The 21391-nt window shown below is 48.8% G+C and overlaps 2 protein-coding genes, 1 long non-coding RNA gene and 2 pseudogenes across 3 annotated transcripts; 4 read left to right on the forward strand and 1 right to left on the reverse strand.

Moving 5' to 3' along the window:
- LOC101779229 overlaps nt 1-2486 on the forward strand; it is a 5976-nt pseudogene extending 3490 nt beyond the window's left edge.
- A 2496-nt stretch (nt 2487-4982) lies between these two features.
- On the forward strand, nt 4983-7939 carry LOC101779622 (ABC transporter G family member 6). Its single transcript, XM_004970442.4, has one exon. The coding sequence runs from the start codon at nt 5313-5315 to the stop codon at nt 7578-7580; it is 2268 nt and encodes a 755-aa protein (XP_004970499.1). The 5' UTR covers nt 4983-5312; the 3' UTR covers nt 7581-7939.
- Nucleotides 7940-11721: 3782 nt separating this feature from the next.
- Nucleotides 11722-14991, forward strand: LOC111257373. The gene is made up of 2 exons (XR_002677762.1): nt 11722-14024; nt 14141-14991. It is a non-coding gene; the product is annotated as an uncharacterized LOC111257373 (long non-coding RNA).
- Nucleotides 14992-15171: 180 nt separating this feature from the next.
- LOC101773286 lies at nt 15172-17883 on the forward strand (annotated as a pseudogene).
- Nucleotides 17884-20195: 2312 nt separating this feature from the next.
- Nucleotides 20196-21385, reverse strand: LOC101780020 (protein GPR107). The gene has a single exon (XM_004970443.2). The coding sequence runs from the start codon at nt 21327-21329 to the stop codon at nt 20451-20453; it is 879 nt and encodes a 292-aa protein (XP_004970500.1). The 5' UTR covers nt 21330-21385; the 3' UTR covers nt 20196-20450.
- Nucleotides 21386-21391: the final 6 nt, after the last annotated feature.

The following is a 21391-nucleotide window of genomic DNA, read 5'->3' on the forward strand; positions in this document are numbered from 1 at the left end:
CTAGTGGGAGGGAAACAAACCCACAAGGCCTACACAACTCACGAGGAATATTTGAGTGCTAAACATTGAGTGTATTTAGGCCCAAGGGTGTCACTCCTTCCATTTCATTATTTCAACATATGACTCCCAAGTAAAAAACATTGAAAGAGAGATGAGTATTTTGACCAGGAAAAGTCAGTTTCCAATAATTAGTTAAATTATAAGCACATCTAGTGTATAAAATATGCACCAATATATTTATACTCAAAATCATTTTGAAATAATATTGAGTCTTTAGCAATTGACATTGTATTATAAGAGAAATTACAATTCAAAATCTATTTTGGAAGACTTTTCCACAGTTCAAATACGCCTATCATTTCTGGACAGCGGGAGTATAAAGAATAGTAAGATACTAGGATGCTACTTATAAATGATGGAGTGATAATATGCAACAAGGGCAAACAGGGAAAACCATCAATAAATTCACACATAATATTTTGCAGCAAAATGGGAAAATGCCTTGTAAAAGAACCAGAGGGAGTACCTGGTACTACAAACAACTGAATAGTAAGATACTAAGATGCTACTTATAAATTTTGAATTCAAATTGATGAGCAGTGATTTTGGGTGGCAACTGGCCACAGTGAAATTCAAGTGTTGTATTTAGATTATAACTGAAATCCTGGTTGCTTGACGTGTTGGTATCTCTTAACTGTGACTAAATAAATAAGAAGCATGGTTTTTAATTACTTTCTTCACAACATTTGCAGTGCCAATCTCAGCTAAAGAGGTTATATGGAGGACGAGTCAAGGGCTGTAACCTTGAATTCTCCGCTTAGAACTTGCTATGCGCCATGCTGCACTCTAATAGCAAAAGAGACTCGCTCTCATCGATGGCAAGGTATATCTGTTGCATAGTAAGGCAGAGCTGTTAACTCTGTATCCCTTCCCTGATATTTTTGCTCTGCCACTGCATAATAGGAGGATATATGATTTTGTTAATTTTGTTGTTACCTGAGCCTTGATGCATCTATTGCTCTCAGCTTGCCAAAGGAAGCCAAGAAAGACCAACTGTCAAGCATGCCCTTGAAGTTCGTTCTGCTGTTTCATCTGGCAATTATGTCCTGTTTTTCAAATTATACAAGGTGGCACCCAACTTAAACTCATGTCTTACGGGTAAAGATGATCTTTCTCTCAGGCGCTTACACTCGTATCTGTTGTCCTTTTCAACTGTCTCTCTTTCAACCACACATATATTAATATGTTATTCTGTTGTGTTCTTGGATTACAGACCTGCATGCAGAGCGAATGCGCTTTTAGGCTATAAAATGCATGTCAAAATCATATCGCCCAACTATACCAGTCAGATACGCTGCACAAGTTTTGGGATTTGTGGGAATTGATGAAGTTTGTGAGGCTAATGGAGCTGATGGACTGGAAGAATGCAAGAAATGGTTAAAAGCACATGGTGCTGTTCTTTCAGTAGAGAATAATGGCGAAGTACATATAGACACAAATGTAAACCTTGGACCAAGCTTGAGCATTGTGTTTGTTGCCTACTGCCTAGTGATTTTTGAATCAGCACATTGTTTTCGTACTACTTTTGACAGGTTTCTTCTACTTCTTTGCACATGCCGGAACCTGAGAACGCTGTTTCTCATGGTGATGCATCTCTTGCTGTGGATGATTTTTTGGCACGAGCATCGTAAAATGCCCTGGTGAGCGCCACTCCTTGCCCTCCTCTTTTGCACTGGTCTTTGGAGGTGCTGCACAAATGCATGTCGCCATTGCAAGTAGTGTTTCATTTTGTTAGATGGAGAAAATTACTGTTACATGAAACAAATAGGTCTCCAGGACAGAATTCATACAAGTAGGTGATTTTCTCGTAGTCTCACATTGTGCTCTAATGCCATTTTATGGCTGGCTATTAGTGTTAGTCTTCATCCATTTGAGTTCTATGTGATCGTTAAACTGGGATCAATGACCTGCTCAGAGTTATGTTGGGTGGGATTGTGTCAGTCTGTCAGATACTTTGCCAGCCAGACCTCAAGTGTATATGTCGTTAAAACATGTGTTCATATCGGTTCAATGTATTATACATTTCTGTACACATCCTGATGATTCTAACCTCTCTAATTCTTCACATATTACAGAAACTAGTTCGTAGGAGTTTGAAAAGGCTGATAGTATTGTCCTCAAATTTGTTCATTTTCTTCGTAAAAGAAAAAAAAAATCTTTTGGAGTCATGTTTGAAGCTTTTGGAGTTAGTTTGTAGTTCACCACCGGAAACAGCATCAGTAGTGAATCCTCGTGGCTTATTCGGCACCTTTGTAGTACTATTTTGTATTTGTCAGTTCTGATATTGCTGGTCGATTTTAGTTTACAACTTTATTATGGTAAATTGCTCCTATAGTCCTATGTATATATATGTATTTTGTTTTGGACAAGCTGCAGTAAAAATTTTAAAGCTTAATACGAGCAGAGGTGAACAAGTGAAACCGTTAGATATGCTGTTGAGAGCCTTTTCATTTGTGTTATATTCTCATAATTTCATCAGAATGTGATAGAGAAGGGTTCCGCCTCTTGTATGGCGTGCCATGTCCAGAACGAGATACACACTTGTGCAGGAGGGGGTGTTAATTATCGCTCAGTTTTACTTGCTATTTTTTTTATCTTTACATACTACTCCGCAATGGATTGCGATGCTTTTAAGAATTTGTTGCGATTTGTGAGACAATTTTTTTTCTAGTAACTTCCCTACATTACTGACATCACAGGATAGTAAAATCCTTGGTTGATGAGAAGCGTCGAACATTGTTCTCAGATGCATTAGCACAGCGTTGATACGTATGAAAAGTGTCAAACAATATTTTCAGATGCCCTAGCACAACGTTGACATGCATCGATGTACCTACAACTAACTTTAACATTAATTACGAACTAGGAGAACATTTATCATCTACAAATCTCCAATCTAAAGTTGGGGGCTAACCATGAGCTATGAAAATGCCGCCTCAACGTCTTTTACTACCTTTTGATTCTACCATCAAAGTACCGAAAGGTACGGTCCCAAAGTCTTCAAGGGGTCTGAAAAATTATCTGCGAGAATAATACACCTCAGCTCCTTCCCTTTTTGTGGGCGAACCTCAGGCCCTTGTCGAGAAGATCGATATCTTATCGCCGATGGATGGCCCCATTCCCGCCTGCACCATTTCACTCTAACGTGAGTGACGGCGCTCCCTCGGCAATCCAAGATGGTATGGGTGGCGGCTACCAAGTGCAGTGCCAAGCGACACCACGAGCCCGCTCGTGCTAGTGCACACGGCTACCCACTGGGCACCTGCAATGATGTTGTAGGGTGTGGGTGTTAGCGCAGGAGTCAAGTTTTGGTTGGCAGGCAAGCTGCACGCGCGGCGTGTCCGTCCCCTGCACGGCCGGCCGGCCACAGGCGCTGGGCGGGCCATTCTGCATGGCCCGCAGCGTCTTGCCGGCACGCGCTTCAGCCGCGCCGCACAGGGGGTTGCCATGCCAGCTCCGGGAAGCAGTGGTGCCCTCCGCGGGCGGCTGCCACCGGCACGGTGCCGAGACGGGACGGCAGGTGCGGGCGGGCGCGTACGGCGAGCGCCGAGCGGGCGGGGGTTGGTGGCGGCGGCGGCCTCGGTTCCGCGCCGCGCGTGGCACTGGGCACAGTGATGGCGTCGCGTGATGCCTGGTGTTCCCAGCTGCTGCGGCGCGGCAGATGGGGGCGCGAATGCGAAGAAAAGGCACCGCCACCCTGCGCCCGCGGCAACGCAGCGGAGGGGGAAGGGGCGCAACGCAGCGGGAATTAAACCTGCCAGCGCGGCACGGGCCCGTGCTCTTCCTCTCTGGGCTCCGGGGGTTATACACCGCGAGAGCACGCGGGTGCCATCGCGCGCGAGCCGACGTTGCGTTGGCCGGCCGCGTGAGAATTTATGGAGTGCCCCGGTCTGACGTCTGAGATGTACCGCGGTTATCTGTTGCTTTCGGCTTTCCTATCCGGAAAAGGGGAAAGCGTTTTTATAGGCTTTTACCGTAGGCTTGCTGCTTGCATTTGCATATATCCATATGGGGCGCGTTACGGCTTGTGACTTTGTGAGTGATGTACATACTGGCAAAAGGAAGCCTACGCATTTATACGGCCGTAGCAATATATAGCAATCCTGGAAAGTGGAAAGTTCATTGTGCGCGGTGCAGTAGATACTGCTACTTGTGACTTGTGAATAGATGCCAATAGATGTAATACGGGGTGACAACTCAAATGGATGTATTTGGTCTAAGCCAGTAGCCAGATGTTCTAACCTCTTAACCAAATCCCTTGCTTTACCATCACGGCACACACGGGACACGCCCCTTATTACATACCCCACCTGCCGTCACACATAGTAGACCTTTTTCTACTAGCACCCTTTTCGGGAAATTTGCTAACCAACTCGTACCGTACATCATCCTCTGACATTCAAACATTGAATCGCGGTCAACGAGTATCGAACTATTTCCATCGGTTTTCCTATCAACACGCTCTCTAGAACATAGCCAATGATCACAGCTTATGCCATATTTACGCTAACCAAGCCAAGAAGATCTAGACGAGCTAACCGTACCCCGTGGTCTGCCAAAGGATGTACATATAAAACAAGCCACCGAACCAGCCATTCCTCTCCGATGCTTAGAATAGCAACGTGTCTGGTACATGCAACACCGCAGAAGATCCCCTCGACTCGTAATCAAAGAATACACGAGCCAAGTTGCCGTTTCCTTCCTAAAACCCTCGTTTTCTCATCACCCACCCAACCTAAAACGCACCGATTCGACGTGGAATTCAGCTAACCCACCCTCCGAACCACATCCCCGCTCTGACCCCCGGCGCCACCACCGGCCCGCCCGCCCGCGCGTTGGTCACCATCCCGCCTCCTACACCAGCAGCCCAGCACCACAACCCCGGCGTCCTCGGTCCCTCCTCTCTCTCCGCGCGATCGTCTCCTCCCACATCAGCCCACACGTCGTACCAGTACCACCCCGCGCACCACGACCGCCGCTCTCCGCTGACAACGCCTCGCGCCACCAGCCTTTAAAACTTGAGCTCCACGCCTCGGCCCCAAGTCGTAACCATCCCTCGGAGAAGCGCCACCGCGCAGACGACCCCACCCTCACCGGCTTCCTCGTCCTCTCCTGTCCTGAAAGCCACACTCCTCGTAGCTCCTTACTTAAACTCGGCTTCGCTTTTGCGCCAGTGGGCAGAGAAAGTGCAGCGCGGCAGCACGTAGTACTTAAGCTAGGCCGATCGAGGCTAGCTGCTTGCGTTGCATGCGATGGCGCAAGCCGTGCACGACCGCCTCCCGTTCCTGGCCTCGCCCCCGGTGCCGGCGCCCCCGCCGGCGAGGGAGAGGGGTCGGAACCCGTCCCTCGCCGAGATGCTACGCCTCGTCGGCGCGGCCACCGTCGACCCGGCGGCGGCCGCAGCGGATGACGACGGCTCCGCGTCCGTGTTCTCGCTCCCGCTGCCGCTCCCCACCACGCCCGACCGTGCCGCGGCGGCGGGGGTCGGCGTCGGAGACGGCGACGGCGAGTGCGCGCCCATCGGGCGCTCCGTCCAGTTCCGCCTGTCGTTCACCGGCCTGATCTACAGCGTCCGCGCCAAGCAGCCCGGCGGCGGGCGCCCCGGCCTGCTGCCCCTGCAGCGGCGCCCCGACCGCGTCAACGCCGTCTGCACGAGGGCGCTGCTGGACGGCGTCTCCGGGGAGGCGAGGGAGGGCGAGATCCTGGCCGTCATGGGCGCCAGCGGCTCCGGCAAGTCCACGCTCATCGACGCGCTCGCCAACCGCATCTCCCGCGGCGCGCTCAAGGGCGCCGTCACGCTCAACGGGGAGCCCATCACCGGGAACATCCTCAAGTCCATCTCCGCCTACGTCATGCAGGACGACCTGCTGTTCCCCATGCTCACCGTCACCGAGACGCTCTCCTTCGCCGCCGAGTTCCGCCTCCCGCGGGTGCTGTCCCCGGCCAAGAAGCGCGCGCGCGTGCAGGCGCTCATCGACCAGCTCGGCCTCCGCGCGGCGGCCAACACCATCATCGGCGACGAGGGCCACCGCGGGGTGTCCGGGGGCGAGCGCCGCAGGGTCTCCATCGGCACCGACATCATCCACGACCCGATCCTCCTGTTCCTCGACGAGCCGACGTCGGGGCTCGACTCCACGTCGGCGTTCATGGTGGTCAAGGTGCTCCGCCGCATCGCCGAGAGCGGTAGCATTGTCATCACGTCCATCCACCAGCCGAGCCAGCGTATCCTTGGCCTCCTCGACCGCCTCATCCTTCTCTCCGGCGGCCGCACGGTCTTCAGCGGGCCGCCTTCCGCCCTCCCGTCCTACTTCGCCGAGTTCGGCTTCCCTGTCCCCGACGACGAGAACCGCGCCGAGTTCGCGCTCGACCTGATCCGCGAGTTCGAGTCGTCGCCGACGGGGACCAAGCCGCTCGTCGACTTCCACCGCACGTGGCAGCGCACGCACGCGCCGAGCCCCGGCTTGCCGGGCGCCGATCCGTCGTCGATGTCTCTGAAGGAGGCCATCAGCGCGAGCATTTCGCGTGGGAAGCTGGTGTCGGGCTCGGACGTGGCCGGGGAGGCGGCGTCGGTGCGCACGTACGCGAACCCGTTCTGGGTGGAGATGAAGGTGCTGACGAGGCGGTCGGCGATCAACACGCGGCGCATGCCGGAGCTCTTCCTGATCCGCCTCGGCGCCGTGGTGGTCACCGGCGCGATCCTCGCCACGGTCTTCTTCCGGCTTGACCAGTCCCCCAAGGGCGCGCAGGAGCGGCTGGGCTTCTTCGCCTTCGCCATGTCCACCATGTTCTACACCTGCGCCGACGCGCTCCCGGTGTTCCTCCAGGAGCGCTACGTCTTCCTCCGGGAGACGGCGTACGGCGCGTACCGGCGCGCCTCCTACGTGCTCTCCAACTCCATCGTCTCCTTCCCGCCGCTCGTGGTGCTGTCCCTCTCCTTCGCCCTCACCACCTTCTTCGCCGTCGGCCTCGCGGGGGGGCTGCCCGGGTTCGCCTTCTACACGCTGGCCATCCTGGCGTCGTTCTGGGCCGGGAGCGGGTTCGTCACGTTCCTCTCCGGCGTGATACCGCACGTCATGATCGGGTACACCGTGGTGGTCGCCATCCTCGCCTACTTCCTGCTATTCAGCGGCTTCTTCATCAACCGCGACCGGATCCCGGGGTACTGGATCTGGTTCCACTACCTGTCGCTGGTGAAGTACCCGTTCGAGGGGGTGCTGCAGAACGAGTTCGGGCGGAGCGGCGAGTGCTTCGTGCGGGGCGCGCAGATCTTCGACAACTCCCCGCTGGCCGCGCTGCCGGACGCCGTGAAGGCGCGGGTGCTCGCGTCCATCAGCTCCGCCCTCGGGGTGGGGATCGGCGTCGACACGTGCGTCGTCACGGGCCGCGGCGTGCTGCAGCAGGCGGCGGTGACGCAGCTCGGAAAGTGGGAGTGCCTGCTCGTGACCGCGGCGTGGGGGTTCCTCTTCCGGCTCTTCTTCTACTTCAGCCTCGTTCTCGGCAGCAAGAACAAGCGGAGGTGATCGCGCGCCCACCATATGCGCGCGTATATGTACATTTGAAAGCAATCGTCGTCGAAGCTCGATCACCATGGAGGAAATCAAAGCGTGCAAAAGGGAAGTGATGAAGGAAGACATAGTAGTCGAATAGGTGGTGATTGTTCATGGTTTTTTCACTTTCTTCTTTCTCCAGTGATTTGTAGCTAAATAAGTGGTTTTATTACGGGTATACACGCGCTTGGATCCACTAGCTTTTCGTTAATTTTTTTGTTCTTTTTTGTCTGCCCAAATTCCAATGGTTATAAACGTTTTTTAGGGCAATGATTATGAAAGTTAACTGCCATTTTGTAACCTTGTTGTTTCGTCAATCTTCATTCTCACAAGAGCCAAAGACATCGGTGGACTCTGTTGCGTTCTGGGTGTTCTCTGACGCACTTGCCTTTTTTTCAGGTGAGTTGTGCTTTGCAAGTACATTCTCGGCGGTGCCAAAACGAAAAGGGGGGGAAAAAGAAAAAGAATCATCTCACTTCTTTTTCACATCGAAACAAACAAAGAACGCATAACCCTTTGTCCAAACTTTGGAAAGAACAAAAATGCACAACTCTGCAATCTTCTCATCTGCTCTGGCGTTCGTCATGTGATCCATCATCAACATAGTGTTTTCTATTGCAGTCATGTGGTACATAACATGGACATAGGTGGAGTTAGATATGAACCCCGTGTGAGAAGAGGTTGGTTACAGTTAGGTGCATCATCTCATACCGGTACCGGAGGGTCTTAAATTAACTAGCTTTCGTCCATGCACAAGTCTCGTGACTTCTGAATTCTGATTCGCTCTACTAGTCTACTACTTCATTGACCTCTCTTTCTTTTGCTTCTGCAACGCAGCTAGCTTGTTCTAGAGGAAGTTTGACACGGTTCAGTATCACATCACATTGCAGCAAACAACTTGCATGCAGGAATTGGAACCGGAACTTCTGCAGAGGCAGGTTGTTGGGCAAACAGATTTCTTGGAACTGGAACGCGGTCGGCAGCACGGCGTGGACGGCCTGACGGCGGAGGGTTTAGATGAGCGGCACCGTACCAAACCGGCGAGGCAGAGAGGCCGATGCCGAGACGGCAGGACCTGCGTCTGGAAACTGTTTCCTGTGCACTTGCCGCTGGAAATTTCTCTTCGAGACCGGGGATATGCTAATGTAATGCATGCATGCATGCATGCGTACGATGCCTGGTCGTCGTGCCGTGCTGGTCAGCGATCGCTCAACAAACTCGCACCGGACCCGATCGTCCGTGAATGCGACTGGACAGGCAGATGCTCTACGTGCGTACCCGGCTGTTGCGTACTTATGCTCTAGTTCTAGTATATTCAGAATCGATGGCGCCGGTCGGATTGAGGTTGAGCGGTGGTTACTTAGACTGCGGAGAGATAAGACATGTGTGGGAGCTTTGGTGATCTTGGGTTCGTAGTTTTTTTAGTTGCGGTGGTCTTACGGTCTTGGTCGGCCCTTGGGTCTTGTTGCATTGTTGTTTGCTGGATTTCATTTTTTTAATATAATTGGTAGCTCTCCTGCCTGATTCGTAAAAAAAAAAAGTATATTTAGAATTCAGCTGCCAAGATCTTGCAGGGCACAGCAAAAAAAAAGTGACATGAAACAAACATCGCATGGTTAGTTGCGTAAACGAGAGTCACAAATTTCATCAACACTTCTTTTTCCTGTTCCAAGAACTCTGTTTTGCTTAGTTCCAGTTTTCTATTACCATTTTTTTTTCTCTATTTCAAGAAATTTGTTAAATCCTATCCAATTGTAGTTCGGAGAGGGTATCGGAGTTTGATTGATATGGTGATGAAACATGGCTGTCTGATGTGGTTAAACCCGTTTAAAGTCTAAAGAGGACTTTATCCCTCCCTCGTGATGCTGGCGGCTTGCTGAATTATGTTGTGCCATGGAAGGCTGAAATCTCGAGAAAAAGAGCATCTGTCCGGTCAGGTCAGCTTTGAGAGCTCTTGTGAATGGAGCGAACAGTCAGCAAGTCAGCAGGACCACGACTTAAGTGCAGCGTTGAGTTTGATACGGGAGATGATCAACTCTGGAGGGAGTTGTGCGCTGTGACTGTCTAATGGAGGTGCTGGAACATATGGGCTTTGGTGTGAGGTGGAGGGCATGGATCACAATCATGCTGGCAAATAATTCATCGGCTGTGTTTCTTAACGGCGCAAGGGGAAAGTGGCTTAAACACCGGAGAGGACTTCGGCAAGGGATCCTCTGTCCGCTACGTTGTTTATCCTAATAATAGAGCCCCTACAGAGATTGATTTAAGGGCGGGCTTGGTTCCTGGCCGCAACCTGCCACGCCGCAGGTTCGGCGCCGCCGCACTTTGTGGCGTTAAAAACGGGCGCCTAAGCTTTGGCGAGCCGTGGCGAGAAATAACGAAGAAAAAACACTAGCTCTCGTGTGGCGCGCCGCAGGTTACGCGGAAACCAAGCGCCTCACATGTGGCGTGGCGAGTTGGCGACGTATGGCTGGAACCGAGCGCGCCCTTAGCCACCACTGCTGGCCGACTGTCACCAATAGCACACAGGACTGCGAAGCTTCGAGACAGTAATACACCTGTATACTCCCTCCTCCGTCCTAGAAAAAAAATACAAATTCTCGCTCCCAAGAATTAAATCAATTTTAAATTTAATCAAATTTATACATTATTTTAAAATTTATACAAAATAATGGTACAAAATAAATATCATGTAATATATTTTCATACAAAATCTATTTGAAAATGTCTTTGAAACTGTTGGACTCCTCGATAAACGAGAGTTGTATTTTTTTTACCTACCTCCATCTCAAATTACTATTCATCTTTTTGCTATGTATCTAAACATAAATACATATTAGAAGTATGTCAAAATATGTGTATGAAAACTCAAAAAGAACAGTAAGAAACCTCAAATTCCCTTGCCAGTGAAGGAATTCAGGTACGTATGCTACAGTATTGCGTCAATCTCGCGCGGTAAAAAAAAAGGGCATTGGTCAGAATATAATCTTTCTTGGACTCGTGGACGCTGACCGTGGGATTCGTCGGTGCGCGCCCATTATTTACCTCTCCTCTCCCTCCTCCCTTCCCCTCCGCGCCTCCGTCGCCCTCCCCTCCCCCCGTCGTCTCCGGCAATCTGTGTCCTTGACGACGGCAGCGCTGGCGCGTGGCCCCATAGCCGTTGTTGTCCTTCTCCTCGGTTGAGTTCGCCGAGCGCGCTGCCCATACTTACCATGGATGACCCGAGGCCGAGGGGATGGAGGAGGTTGAGGCGACAAATCGTCGCCGGCCTCCTGCAAGCCGGCGCTTCGGCTCAACCCCTTGGTCCTCCACCACCCCTGCACGCCTCAAGCATGCTGATCCCTTTACCTCGGCATCGTCGCGTCCGGTTGCTCAGCTATGCGCAATCGCCCCCGGAGATGGGGCGGCGGCCGCGAGCGTGGCAGTAGCCTTGCCGCAGCGCAATCCTGCCATCCGAACCCAAACCCACACCGCAACCTCCTGCATCCTGCATCGCTCTCGCCATCGCCTCCTCCGCAGCCTCCTGCATCCCCCATTCCGTCCGCACCGCCCGTTCCGGGTGCCTCCCTCCAAACACCACCGTCCCCCATCTCCTTGCGCTCTGTAGATGGATCCACAACGCCCGGTACCGTCAATCCAGTAGGCATATCTGCATGTCTCCACCTGCCTTGGTATCCTTGGTTTCATGCATTGTTATTCATTCCATCATGGTAACAAATAGCAATAGCTGAGCTAATAGAAATATGCTTTTACTTTTTCGTTGTGACCAATATCTGACAGGATAGTCATAGAGAATTGTCCTTTCTTTCTTGACGAGGCTTTCCTTTGTTTTATAAATTGTCCTTTAAATTTCCATTTCAAATTGTAACAGGATGATTACCTAGACATTGTATACCTGACTATTATATTTTCCCCCAGGTAAGCCAATAGAGATTTCCAGTTCAGTAATTGGTTAATCTCATGAATTCCCTGTGTTAATTAGTATGTGACCCCATTTCATTTTCTAAATTTTGATGTGGTGCATGGTGAAAGAACAAAATGTTTTGTTATCATGGGCTCAAAGCGGCTGCCTCTGGCTTCTCGGTGCGTGTCCAGGCCTCCAGTTCAGGTATGCTGTCCTTGCCTCGCGACGAAATCGAGGTTCTCGTGGCCTTCCACGCCTTTCCTCCCTTGCTGCTGCTCCTACCGTCATCCTTCGTCGCGTCGACGGCGACTCGCCTCCCAACTCCCATCCACGCCATCCGCCACTTCCCAGTTCCCGCAGCCACCACCGCTCTCCTCTGCTTCTAAATCCAAGCGTCGCTCCCTTCCTCCCTCCGTGGTGTTGCGCTCCCTAATCCTCCAAGCATATTCTTCCTCACTGCCGGCGTTGTCGCCACCTGATCTGCCACTCCGGCCACGACTCGGCAGGCCTCAACTTCCTCACGCTGCCCTCACCAACAGCCACGACCAGGAAGCGCTACTGCCCCACCATCTCCCCACCAGCCCCACCGAGCGTGCATCGGAAGCTGAAGGCAACGGAGAAGACTGTTCTCATGCGTGAGGAGTGGGGAGGAGAAGACTAAAGAGCAGCAGCGAAGTTCTGCACGGGGCGTCGAGCGCTGGCCCTCTACTATTGCCCAGACACACGCGCTGCCGGTCGCCGGCCTCATCTTCCACCTCTACCTCTTGTGGCAAAACAGAGCAACTGAACCACGCAACCAGGGCATCTTCAGCTGCTGCAGTCTCTCCCTCCAGGCCTCCACCAAATCCGTGTCTGCCTTTCGAAAAAAAAAATCCGTGTGTGCCTTTCGAAAAAAAATCCGTGTCTGCCTACTGCTCAAGATCAAAACAGAAATCTAATCCATTTATGTATGCACAGCTCCTGTTTCACGTTCTCCGAATTAATTTCATGGTTTGGTCTCAATTTTTCTTTCTGCATTTACCTACGTTGATATGTGTTGTTATGATCAATTTTGAAGTGAGTTTGTTGTGAGTACAGCTTACAGTGCCTTACATTGAACCATTACATAGTCAAACAAAATTATTAGATTTGTAGGGCAGAGATCCAGTAGATTTGTATAATCAGAGGCTGCAGAGTGTGTGCATATAGACCTTAATTTTTGCTGCGTGTAACAAAAGCCCTTTCAAGGGACAAAGAATGGAATGCAATCTTATTCAGAAGTACAAATGGTCTTCTGATAATATATGTTAGTTCTGAAATGGTGTTTCCATATCGAATCATAGCCACAACAATACTCGAAATGTTTCCCATTTTCTTTACATGCTTTTGGTTTTCTGGTATGTTGTTTGATACTCTACATTTGGTACAGACACTACTGGAGGCTAAAGAACATGATGGACATGGTTCAAAAATGGAATATAAGTTATTAGTTGCTGGGTAACATTACCACAAGATCTTTTATTTGCGTAAGGGTTATAATTTTTGCTTACAAAAGTTTTATTTCAGTACATTTCATATGCTCTACCTAAGGGACAAATTTGATTGTGCAGCACAAAAGATTGTCTTTTTGGTTTTGACATGTTACCTGGCTTGCTCCAGGTGCTTCGAGAAGCAAATGCAGACTATTGTTGAAGAAAAAAAAAGAGGCTTTAGTAATGATCAGCAGCACCTGTGGTCAAGATGAAATTTATCATTTGGATTTTTATCTACCTATCAATCTAGCCCACAGTGAAATATTTCCATGGTTGTATGTGACAAGTTATTCAGTAGATATGCTCCCTGGCCATTTGATTGCAAGGTTAGCTTGTGCGAAAAAGGAAAGAACAAGAATGTAGGAAGAGCAAAAATTTTATGTATTTTTTTAACTATGATTAGCGACAAGTTTAGCTTATATAAGGAAGGTTTTTGGAGCTTAGGCCACTTGAATTTACAGGCCTACTCATAAATGTTGTGTTATCTGGCTATTACCATTATAGGACATTTTTGTGTTATTTGGTATAATAAGTTGCTCGTTCCTTGATCTTCATGTTTACTTTGCCTGATGTTGGGATGATGCAAGGATATGAGTTTAAGTCCTTAGGATAATGTACACGAATGTGCCATAGCGACAGCAGTATATCACCACTTTTGGGATTGTGAAGTAATTTTCCTAATGTTTTGCAGTTTTCAAAGCTATACCTGGGAGGTGGATATGTGATTGTGACACAGGAGTGTGCATTGTTCTACGATAATTGGTTCTTACTATTTTCTAAGCTGCTGGTGGTTGTAATTTGATTACCGACTTGATCATGATGCAAGCAGAAAATTGCTCCAACAATTATGAAATTATTTTGCAGGTTTCTGTCCACTATAAGATTTCTAATTCCTAGCTTTCACGTTCATTGCAACAAAAGTTTGATCTGCCACAAGGTTATAATGGTTGTCAATTTCATAGACAGACCAAAGACTACATGATACAGGATGGTGACTTGAAGGTTTGTCACGCATGCTATTTTTTCGAGGCCTCTATTCATCAGTATTGACTAATCATACATCCATTTGTCTTGCATGATTGAATCAGTTCCTCAATGTCTCCAATATATGTTTTCAGCAATTCGAAGCATATTGTCCATTCAAATCAAGAAGAGGGAAAGGAGTTGGAAGACATGTTACCCTTTTTTGGCAGACTTTCTAAGAGAGATTCCACTTTCCGTGGGATTACATAAGTGATTACCTGTGTAAATCTATGTCAAGTATGGCCCCATTGATTTAAACATGCATCAATACTACTAATTCCTCCATACCAAGCAAATTGTGCAGAGAACACCTATTGGCGTTGGCAGTATGGACAGGTCGGTTTTACCTGCTTATTTTGAATTTTGTTTGCCATCAGGACTTCCATGAGACCCAATGATGCTCCTGTCTACACTCCTGCCAATCTATCAAATGATGTGGTGGTTGCTGGTTGTAGTTTGGATTTGGAAGTGGTTGCTGGTTGTAGTTTGGGATTGGAGGTGGTTGCTGTCTGTCTATGGTCTCTGAAGAATTGTTGTTGTGCAGTGATATTGGTTTGGCGGTGGTATTGTCTCTTGTTGTTTTGAGGTTGTTGTTGTTGTTTGAAAGGGTAAATTGTATGGGTTATATTGGCTTGAGAACTTGGCTGTTGTTTTGAAAAAGGCTCTTCAAACTCATGAATATTCCAAGGATGAGCAACCCAGTCCTGCTCATAATCATAGTACTGTTCATCATCATATTCTTCCATCCTCTCTTCTTGACCCTCATTAGCAACATATTGTTGTTGGTACTGATCTTGGCCAGGATGGATTCCCTTAGCTCTAGCACTAGGTAGTGTTCTATAAATTTACTTGTTGTGTAACTGAGCATCATCTCTAAAGTGCAGAGCTTTTTGTACATTGCTAGTGTGTAGGTGGGGTACATAGTAATTCATGGATTGTTGTTGCACAGATGTGTTTTTACCTTTGAAATTGGAACCTTGATCTGGCAGATGTGTTTTTACCTTTGAAATTGGAACCTAGATCTGGCAAATTTGGATCTGTAGCTTGTGCAGCAACATCATCAAAGAGCTTCAGGATCTTGTCCAAACTTCCTTGGATTGACTTGTTCTGGGCATCTTAGTCTTGCATGAACTTGTCCAGGGTGTGACGAAGTCCATCCACTTCCATAGCAGTGGCGTACAAGACCTTCTCACCACCTTCACCCGTGTTCACCATAGTTGCTTTGTAAGATCGGCTTGGGTAAAACCCGCCCCAATTTGTCTTACAAGCTTGTCTACCGCTGCCTAAGACACGGATTGGCTACAAAATTTTACACAGAAATTAGTTCTGCAACCCTCACCAAGAGTGTCTCCCGCCGTCACCACCACAGTTTGGAATCACACATAGCTCATGGAATTTTACACAAGAACAAAGCCTTGCAACCCTCGCTGTTGTGAAATCGACTGGGAAAAGGGGGGTTTTCTCCACAGATCCAGGTGGGAGGGTGGGATTTTAGGTGATTGAGTCACAACCACATCTCACCTCACCGGTCGGACTGAATCTAGGAGATTTGGCTCACTTTAAGTTTGTGTTAAACATGAACACATGCACATATTCTGATTCACTCACTTTAGTCACGATAATGTTAATATTTTACATGTATAATTTTGGAATTAAAATATACCGAATTATGCCTAGATTTCTAACACTATGTTCGTTGTCATACAATTCAGCGATTTACAGCAGGACTCTGATGGCACGTGATTTTTTTTATATGACAGGATCCACCGTGCGAAGAGGTTCCTGGAGCAATTGAGAAATGTAAAGCTGCAGGCATCCGTGTCATAGTGATAACTGGAGATAACAAAGAGACAGCTGAGGCTATCTGTCGGGAAATAGGCGTTTTCGGCAGGGATGAGGACCTCTGCAGCAAGAGTTTCACAGGGAGAGAGTTCATATCCCTCCTAGATAAGAAATCTAAGCTGAGACAGCAAGGGGGGCTTCTGTTCTCCCGGGCTGAGCCGAAACACAAGCAAGAGATTGTGAGGCTGCTAAAAGAAGATGGTGAGGTTGTCGCAATGATGGGAGATGGAGTTAACGATGCCCCTGCATTGAAGTTGGCTGACATTGGCATAGCAATGGGCATTGCTGGCACGGAGGTATCTTTCCTAGTGCCTTCCCCCCTTCCCTTTAGTTTAACAAACACTTGGTGGACCAACTCTGATGAAAGGAATTAAGCTGACTCTTTTGATGTAGAAAGAAATATGCTTCAGGTCTTCAGTTTATTTTGCATATATTCCCTATATCTTGTGGGCATCATCCATTGTACCAGAAGAAAACCTAAGTTCAGAACCTCCTCGCTAGCCTTGACTGACTGCAGTATGCTACCAGTATTTAGCGCTTAAATAATGTGTCTCAGCTATTATTGTAGCTTCATAGTGCACTTCGTTACTTCATATCACTCAAAAATCAAAGAAAAAAATATTTCCAGGTTGCTAAGGAAGCTTCTGATATGGTGCTAGCAGACGACAATTTCAGAACAATTGTTGCAGCAGTTGGTGAAGGAAGATCTATCTACAACAACATGAAAGCATTCATAAGGTTTTTAGCGCCATCTAGTCCTGGTTCCAGTTAAAGTTGTACCATGCAAGTTGCTATACCTTAACATGCCATTATTTTCTTGTATGAATAAACCAAAACAATTGCTTGTATATACTTATAATATAAAATAGCATGAACAGTGGTGCACTTACTATCAGGAACCGTTGTTGCAGATACATGATATCATCAAACATCGGTGAGGTGGCCTAAATATTCCTTACAGCTGCCTTGGGCATTCCAGAATGGCTCATTCCTGTCCAGCTTCTATGGGTTAACCTTGTCACTGATGGACCACCAGCCACTGCACTGGGGTTCAACCCACCGGATAAGGATACCATGGAGAAACCTCCACGCCAAAGCGAAGATTCACTGATCAGTGCGTGGGTCTTGTTCCGCTACATGGTATGCTCTTCTACCACCACCTGAAACTTGTAGCCTTGTAGGGGCAGTAGTAGGAACAATTGTAGCGAAGATTCACAGATTTGGATTAATTGCAGTAACCTGAATTCTTGTCTGATGAGCAGTCATTGGGCTCTATGTTGGTGTGGCAACAGTTGGTGCATTTGTCATCAGGTACACACGGATCTTTCCTGGGGATAAATCTGGGTGCTGACGGCCATACTCTTGTGACCTACAGCCAGCTCTCAAACTGGGGCCAGTGCTCCTTCTGGGAGGATTTCAATGCAGAACCATTCACCGCAGGGGACCGTGTGTTCTCCTTCGACGCCAATCCCTGCGACTACTTCACTGAGGGAAAGGCGAAGGCCACGACGATCTCCCTCTCCGTCCTGGTCACCATCGAGATGTTCAATTCCTTGAACGCGCTGTCTGAAGATGCAAGCCTACTGACCATGCCTCCTTGGGTCAACCCCTGGCTCCTCCTGGCCATGGCAGTGTCGTTCGATCTGCACTTCTTGACCCTGTATGTACCTTTCTTCGCATCGGCATTCGGTATCGTGCCCCTGAGCTTCAACGAGTGGATGTTGGTCTTGGTCGTGGCGTTTCCAGTGATCATCATCGATGAGGCCCTCAAACTGGTGAGACGGTGCGTGCTCCGCCTCTGTAGACCATCGATGAAGCTCAAGGCCGACTGAAACTCCCCCTGAACTCTGAACATGTGCTGAAACGGGTAGAGGGTAGACATACAAATGAGGTGAGAGTATGACAGAAAAGCTGAAGCAAAACAATCAGTATACTGTGTACATATCGGTCTACCGTGTGGAGAAATAATCAAATAATTACCACCTATAGATTTCAAGTAGTCCTCCATGTAACCAAAATTGTTGAAACGGTGGAGCCTATTATTCTGCCTCAGGCAGTCGAGGCCCAGAAACGGTATTATTTGTACCATATGACGCCCTGGAGATGGAAAATATGTCATTGGTTTGATGACCACTTAACTGAGAGACCCCAGTAGCGGGGATGGAGGACGCCGGCGTAGGCTGCCTCCTGATGGAGGCCACCGGCGCCTGTTGTCACGTTGGCAAAAGAAACAGGCGGACGCGGTGGCGTCCGGCAGGCGGCTGAGCTGACAGGAGTCAGGAAAGGTGAATCGGGGTCTGTCAAGAATGAGGAGGGAAACAAAGAAAACAGTGGCGAGATTGGGAAATCGAAGAGCAAAATCGCAAGAACAGAGAAGGATTTCTAGCAGAGCAACTGCAGTAGTTTACTGAACCAGGGATAAGTTGGGGACAACCCAAATACAGATAGCCGCCAGGATGACGGGAGTTCTACTGCTAAGCTACTCTACTCTAGGGTTTGAGTTCTTCTCTTCTTCGATGCCTATTACAGCAGGAGACTCGGTCCTAAATAGCATGGGCCGGTCAGAATGGATTAAATTAAGCAAACACTGTTTAGCAACCTAAAACAGAGAGTAAACCGGTTCAGGTGGTGGTTTAATTTCTAGGAGCTCCAGTCTCGTGTAATCGGCCCTTTGAATCACCTACCGTGTGCGTGTGCCCGGTTTAGACCCGCGTTGTATTAATACTTTTATCTCTTCTTAATGGAATGATGCGCAGCTCTCCTGCGTATTCTAGAAAGAAAAAAAAAAACGGTTCAGGTGCGTTGATGGAGTCGAAGTTGACGACGACCCTCCAATGCTTGATGGACGGCATCCAATGAAGTCGCTGAAGCGTTACCTTGCCTGCCGACTTGTGGACTCCTTGCTTGACTGACGACCTGAATGCACAACTGAATGGCTATAGGTCTTGCTGCTCCTGACAGCGTCCGGGGCAAGGGTAGGCGGAGTGCCGGCGCACGGTGGGTTACGAGGGATCGTTAGGAATTTAGGATGAAGTGGTCAAGTGGAAGCAGGCGTGTGTTCTCTTTTGGCATGTTTTCCTTGGAAAGCGCGTGCCGGCCGGGCTGAACAAGGCACAAAGACCCCGAAGTGGAGACGGAAGTTACCATGCTCGGGCAAGCAGTTCAAAGCTGGCCTTAAAGCTTGGGCAATGCGCACACCAGCTTGGAGTGGGGAACTCACTGTAAAATAGGGGGAGAAAGACAATTGCAATTATAGAAAACGCATCCTGCCGGGCCTCAAACGAGGCTCGGGTACCTGTACCACCCTTGTCAGCCTGATGTCTGCTCTACATTTGTCGTATCATATGTTGTTCAGATTGAGGTATCGAGAGTATCAGGAAGACAGAAACTCGCTTTCAGAAAGCCCGGCAATGAATGGAACTCCACAACAACAACTTCCAGATTACTGAGACGGGTTATCAATTAAACATATAAAACAATCAAGATAAACATTACCTGAAAGCCAACAGCCTACACTGCAACAGAACCTGATGATCACCCAATAGCTACATTCAGAACCAATTCAGAGGAGGAATCTGAACAAAGGAGCAGGATAGCTCACGCATGGCTACTGCTTCCAGGGCCAGATAGATGGATCACGCGAATTACAGCACGTATCAACAAGTATGCTGAGTTTCAAACAAATGCTTCTACGGGCCTATTTTCACTTGCCAGTGATTGCTGTCTGTGGTTGTCTTGTCTGTAGGTCTCATTGGTACCCAATCACGCATAAGAATCACAGCAGCCGGATAGTGATGCAAGAACAAGCACGCCAGCTCTGAAGAACTGTATACCCTTTGCACGTAGGGGATGTTTGGATACCCCGTGCTAAACTTTAGCACTTGTCACATCGGATGTTTGGATACTAATTAGGAGTATTAAACATAGTTTAATTACAGAACTAATTGCACAGATGTAGTCTAATTCGTGAGACGAATCTATTAAGCCTAATTAGTCCATGATTTAACAAGTGGTGCTACAGTAACCATTTGCTAATAATGGATTAATTAGCCTTAATAGATTCGTCTCACGAATTAGACTCCATCTGTGCAATTAGTTTTGTAATTAAACTATGTTTAGTCCTCCTAATTAGCATCCGAACATCCGATGTGACAGGTGCTAGTTTAGCATGGGGTATCCAAACACCCCCTAAATCGCAACAGCCACCCAGCAATGACTTAGCTTTACAGGTCACAGCACCGAGATGTTTATCAATGTCATCCACATAGTAATTCATTCGTAGTCAAAATAAAACATGGAAATAGCAAGGACCGAAACCGAGACTTGGCAAAATGATAACAGTGATTGAATCCCCCCTTACTTTGCAACATAAGAAATCTGGTTATCACAAGTCTCATCGGCAGCTTCAAAAGCTAAAAGGGAGGAGCGAAACAAGATTGATACCATAATACATAGACAAATATTAGCTAAACCCTGAATCTGTATAGTATGATCAATATCACATCGAGAAGTCGAGTGGGAGATGGCTGTGTTCCCATGTCGTTAGGCATTCCCCGTGGTCATCTAGAGCTCAAACTCCTCCTCACGGAGCGCCATCTCTGCAGCTTCCTCCTCATCGTCATCAAGAGCAAAGTACTGGTTCCTCTCCGCTGGCCTGAACATGTAGAACATGAACATGTAGAATGCCACGGTGGCCACCTCCTCAGCCGCAACACTCACCCATCTGTACTTGTAGTTGGTGATTGTCTTGAGGGCATAGACAATGATCCTGGTGAAGTACAAGTATCCAATCACGACGACATAGAACTGGCGGAAGAGCGTGAGCTTGGCAAGGGTTCTGGCTGCCTTCCCATCTGTCTTGGATGACTCCCGCAGAGAGCGCATCGACCACACAACTGGGAAGAGCACAGCGCAGCAGCAAGCAACATCGACAAACAGGAAGATCTGGTTCCATGTCACCCATCCCTGTAAGAATGGCCCGGTCTCACCGACCACAGCAGCAGCAATGTTAGCTGCGACCTGCAGCGGGATTACCGCCATGAGCACCTTCTTCTCCTTGTCCTGCAGGAATGGCTTCAGGAACGACCACCCGGTCCCAATCAGCGCAATCACAGCGAACAAGATGACACCCTTCACGAGCTGGAACAGGTAAAACATGACATCCCACCCGTGCGGTGTCCCGGCAGTGCGGATGTAGTGCTGGTCCTCGGCCGCAGAGATGCAGTAGAGCATACGGGCGACGAGCAGGCCGGACATGAGGTGGTGGATGCGGTGCGCAGAGAGGCGGTTGCGGTAGAGGGTGATGTAGAGCCAGCCGGCCAGGAAGGCGACGTAGCAGGCGGCGAAGAAGGCGTAGATCGCCGGGACGGAGGCCATGCCGACGGAGAGGTAATCCTTGCTGCCGTCCAGGTTGGTGTTGTACATGTCGGTGCGGACCTTCATGGTGACCTTGGTCTCCGGCGCGCAGCTGGCGAAGAAGAGGCTGTACTCGTCGGGTGGGTGAT

Source organism: Setaria italica, chromosome V (genome assembly GCF_000263155.2).
Source record: "Setaria italica strain Yugu1 chromosome V, Setaria_italica_v2.0, whole genome shotgun sequence".
Lineage (NCBI taxonomy): Eukaryota > Viridiplantae > Streptophyta > Magnoliopsida > Poales > Poaceae > Setaria > Setaria italica.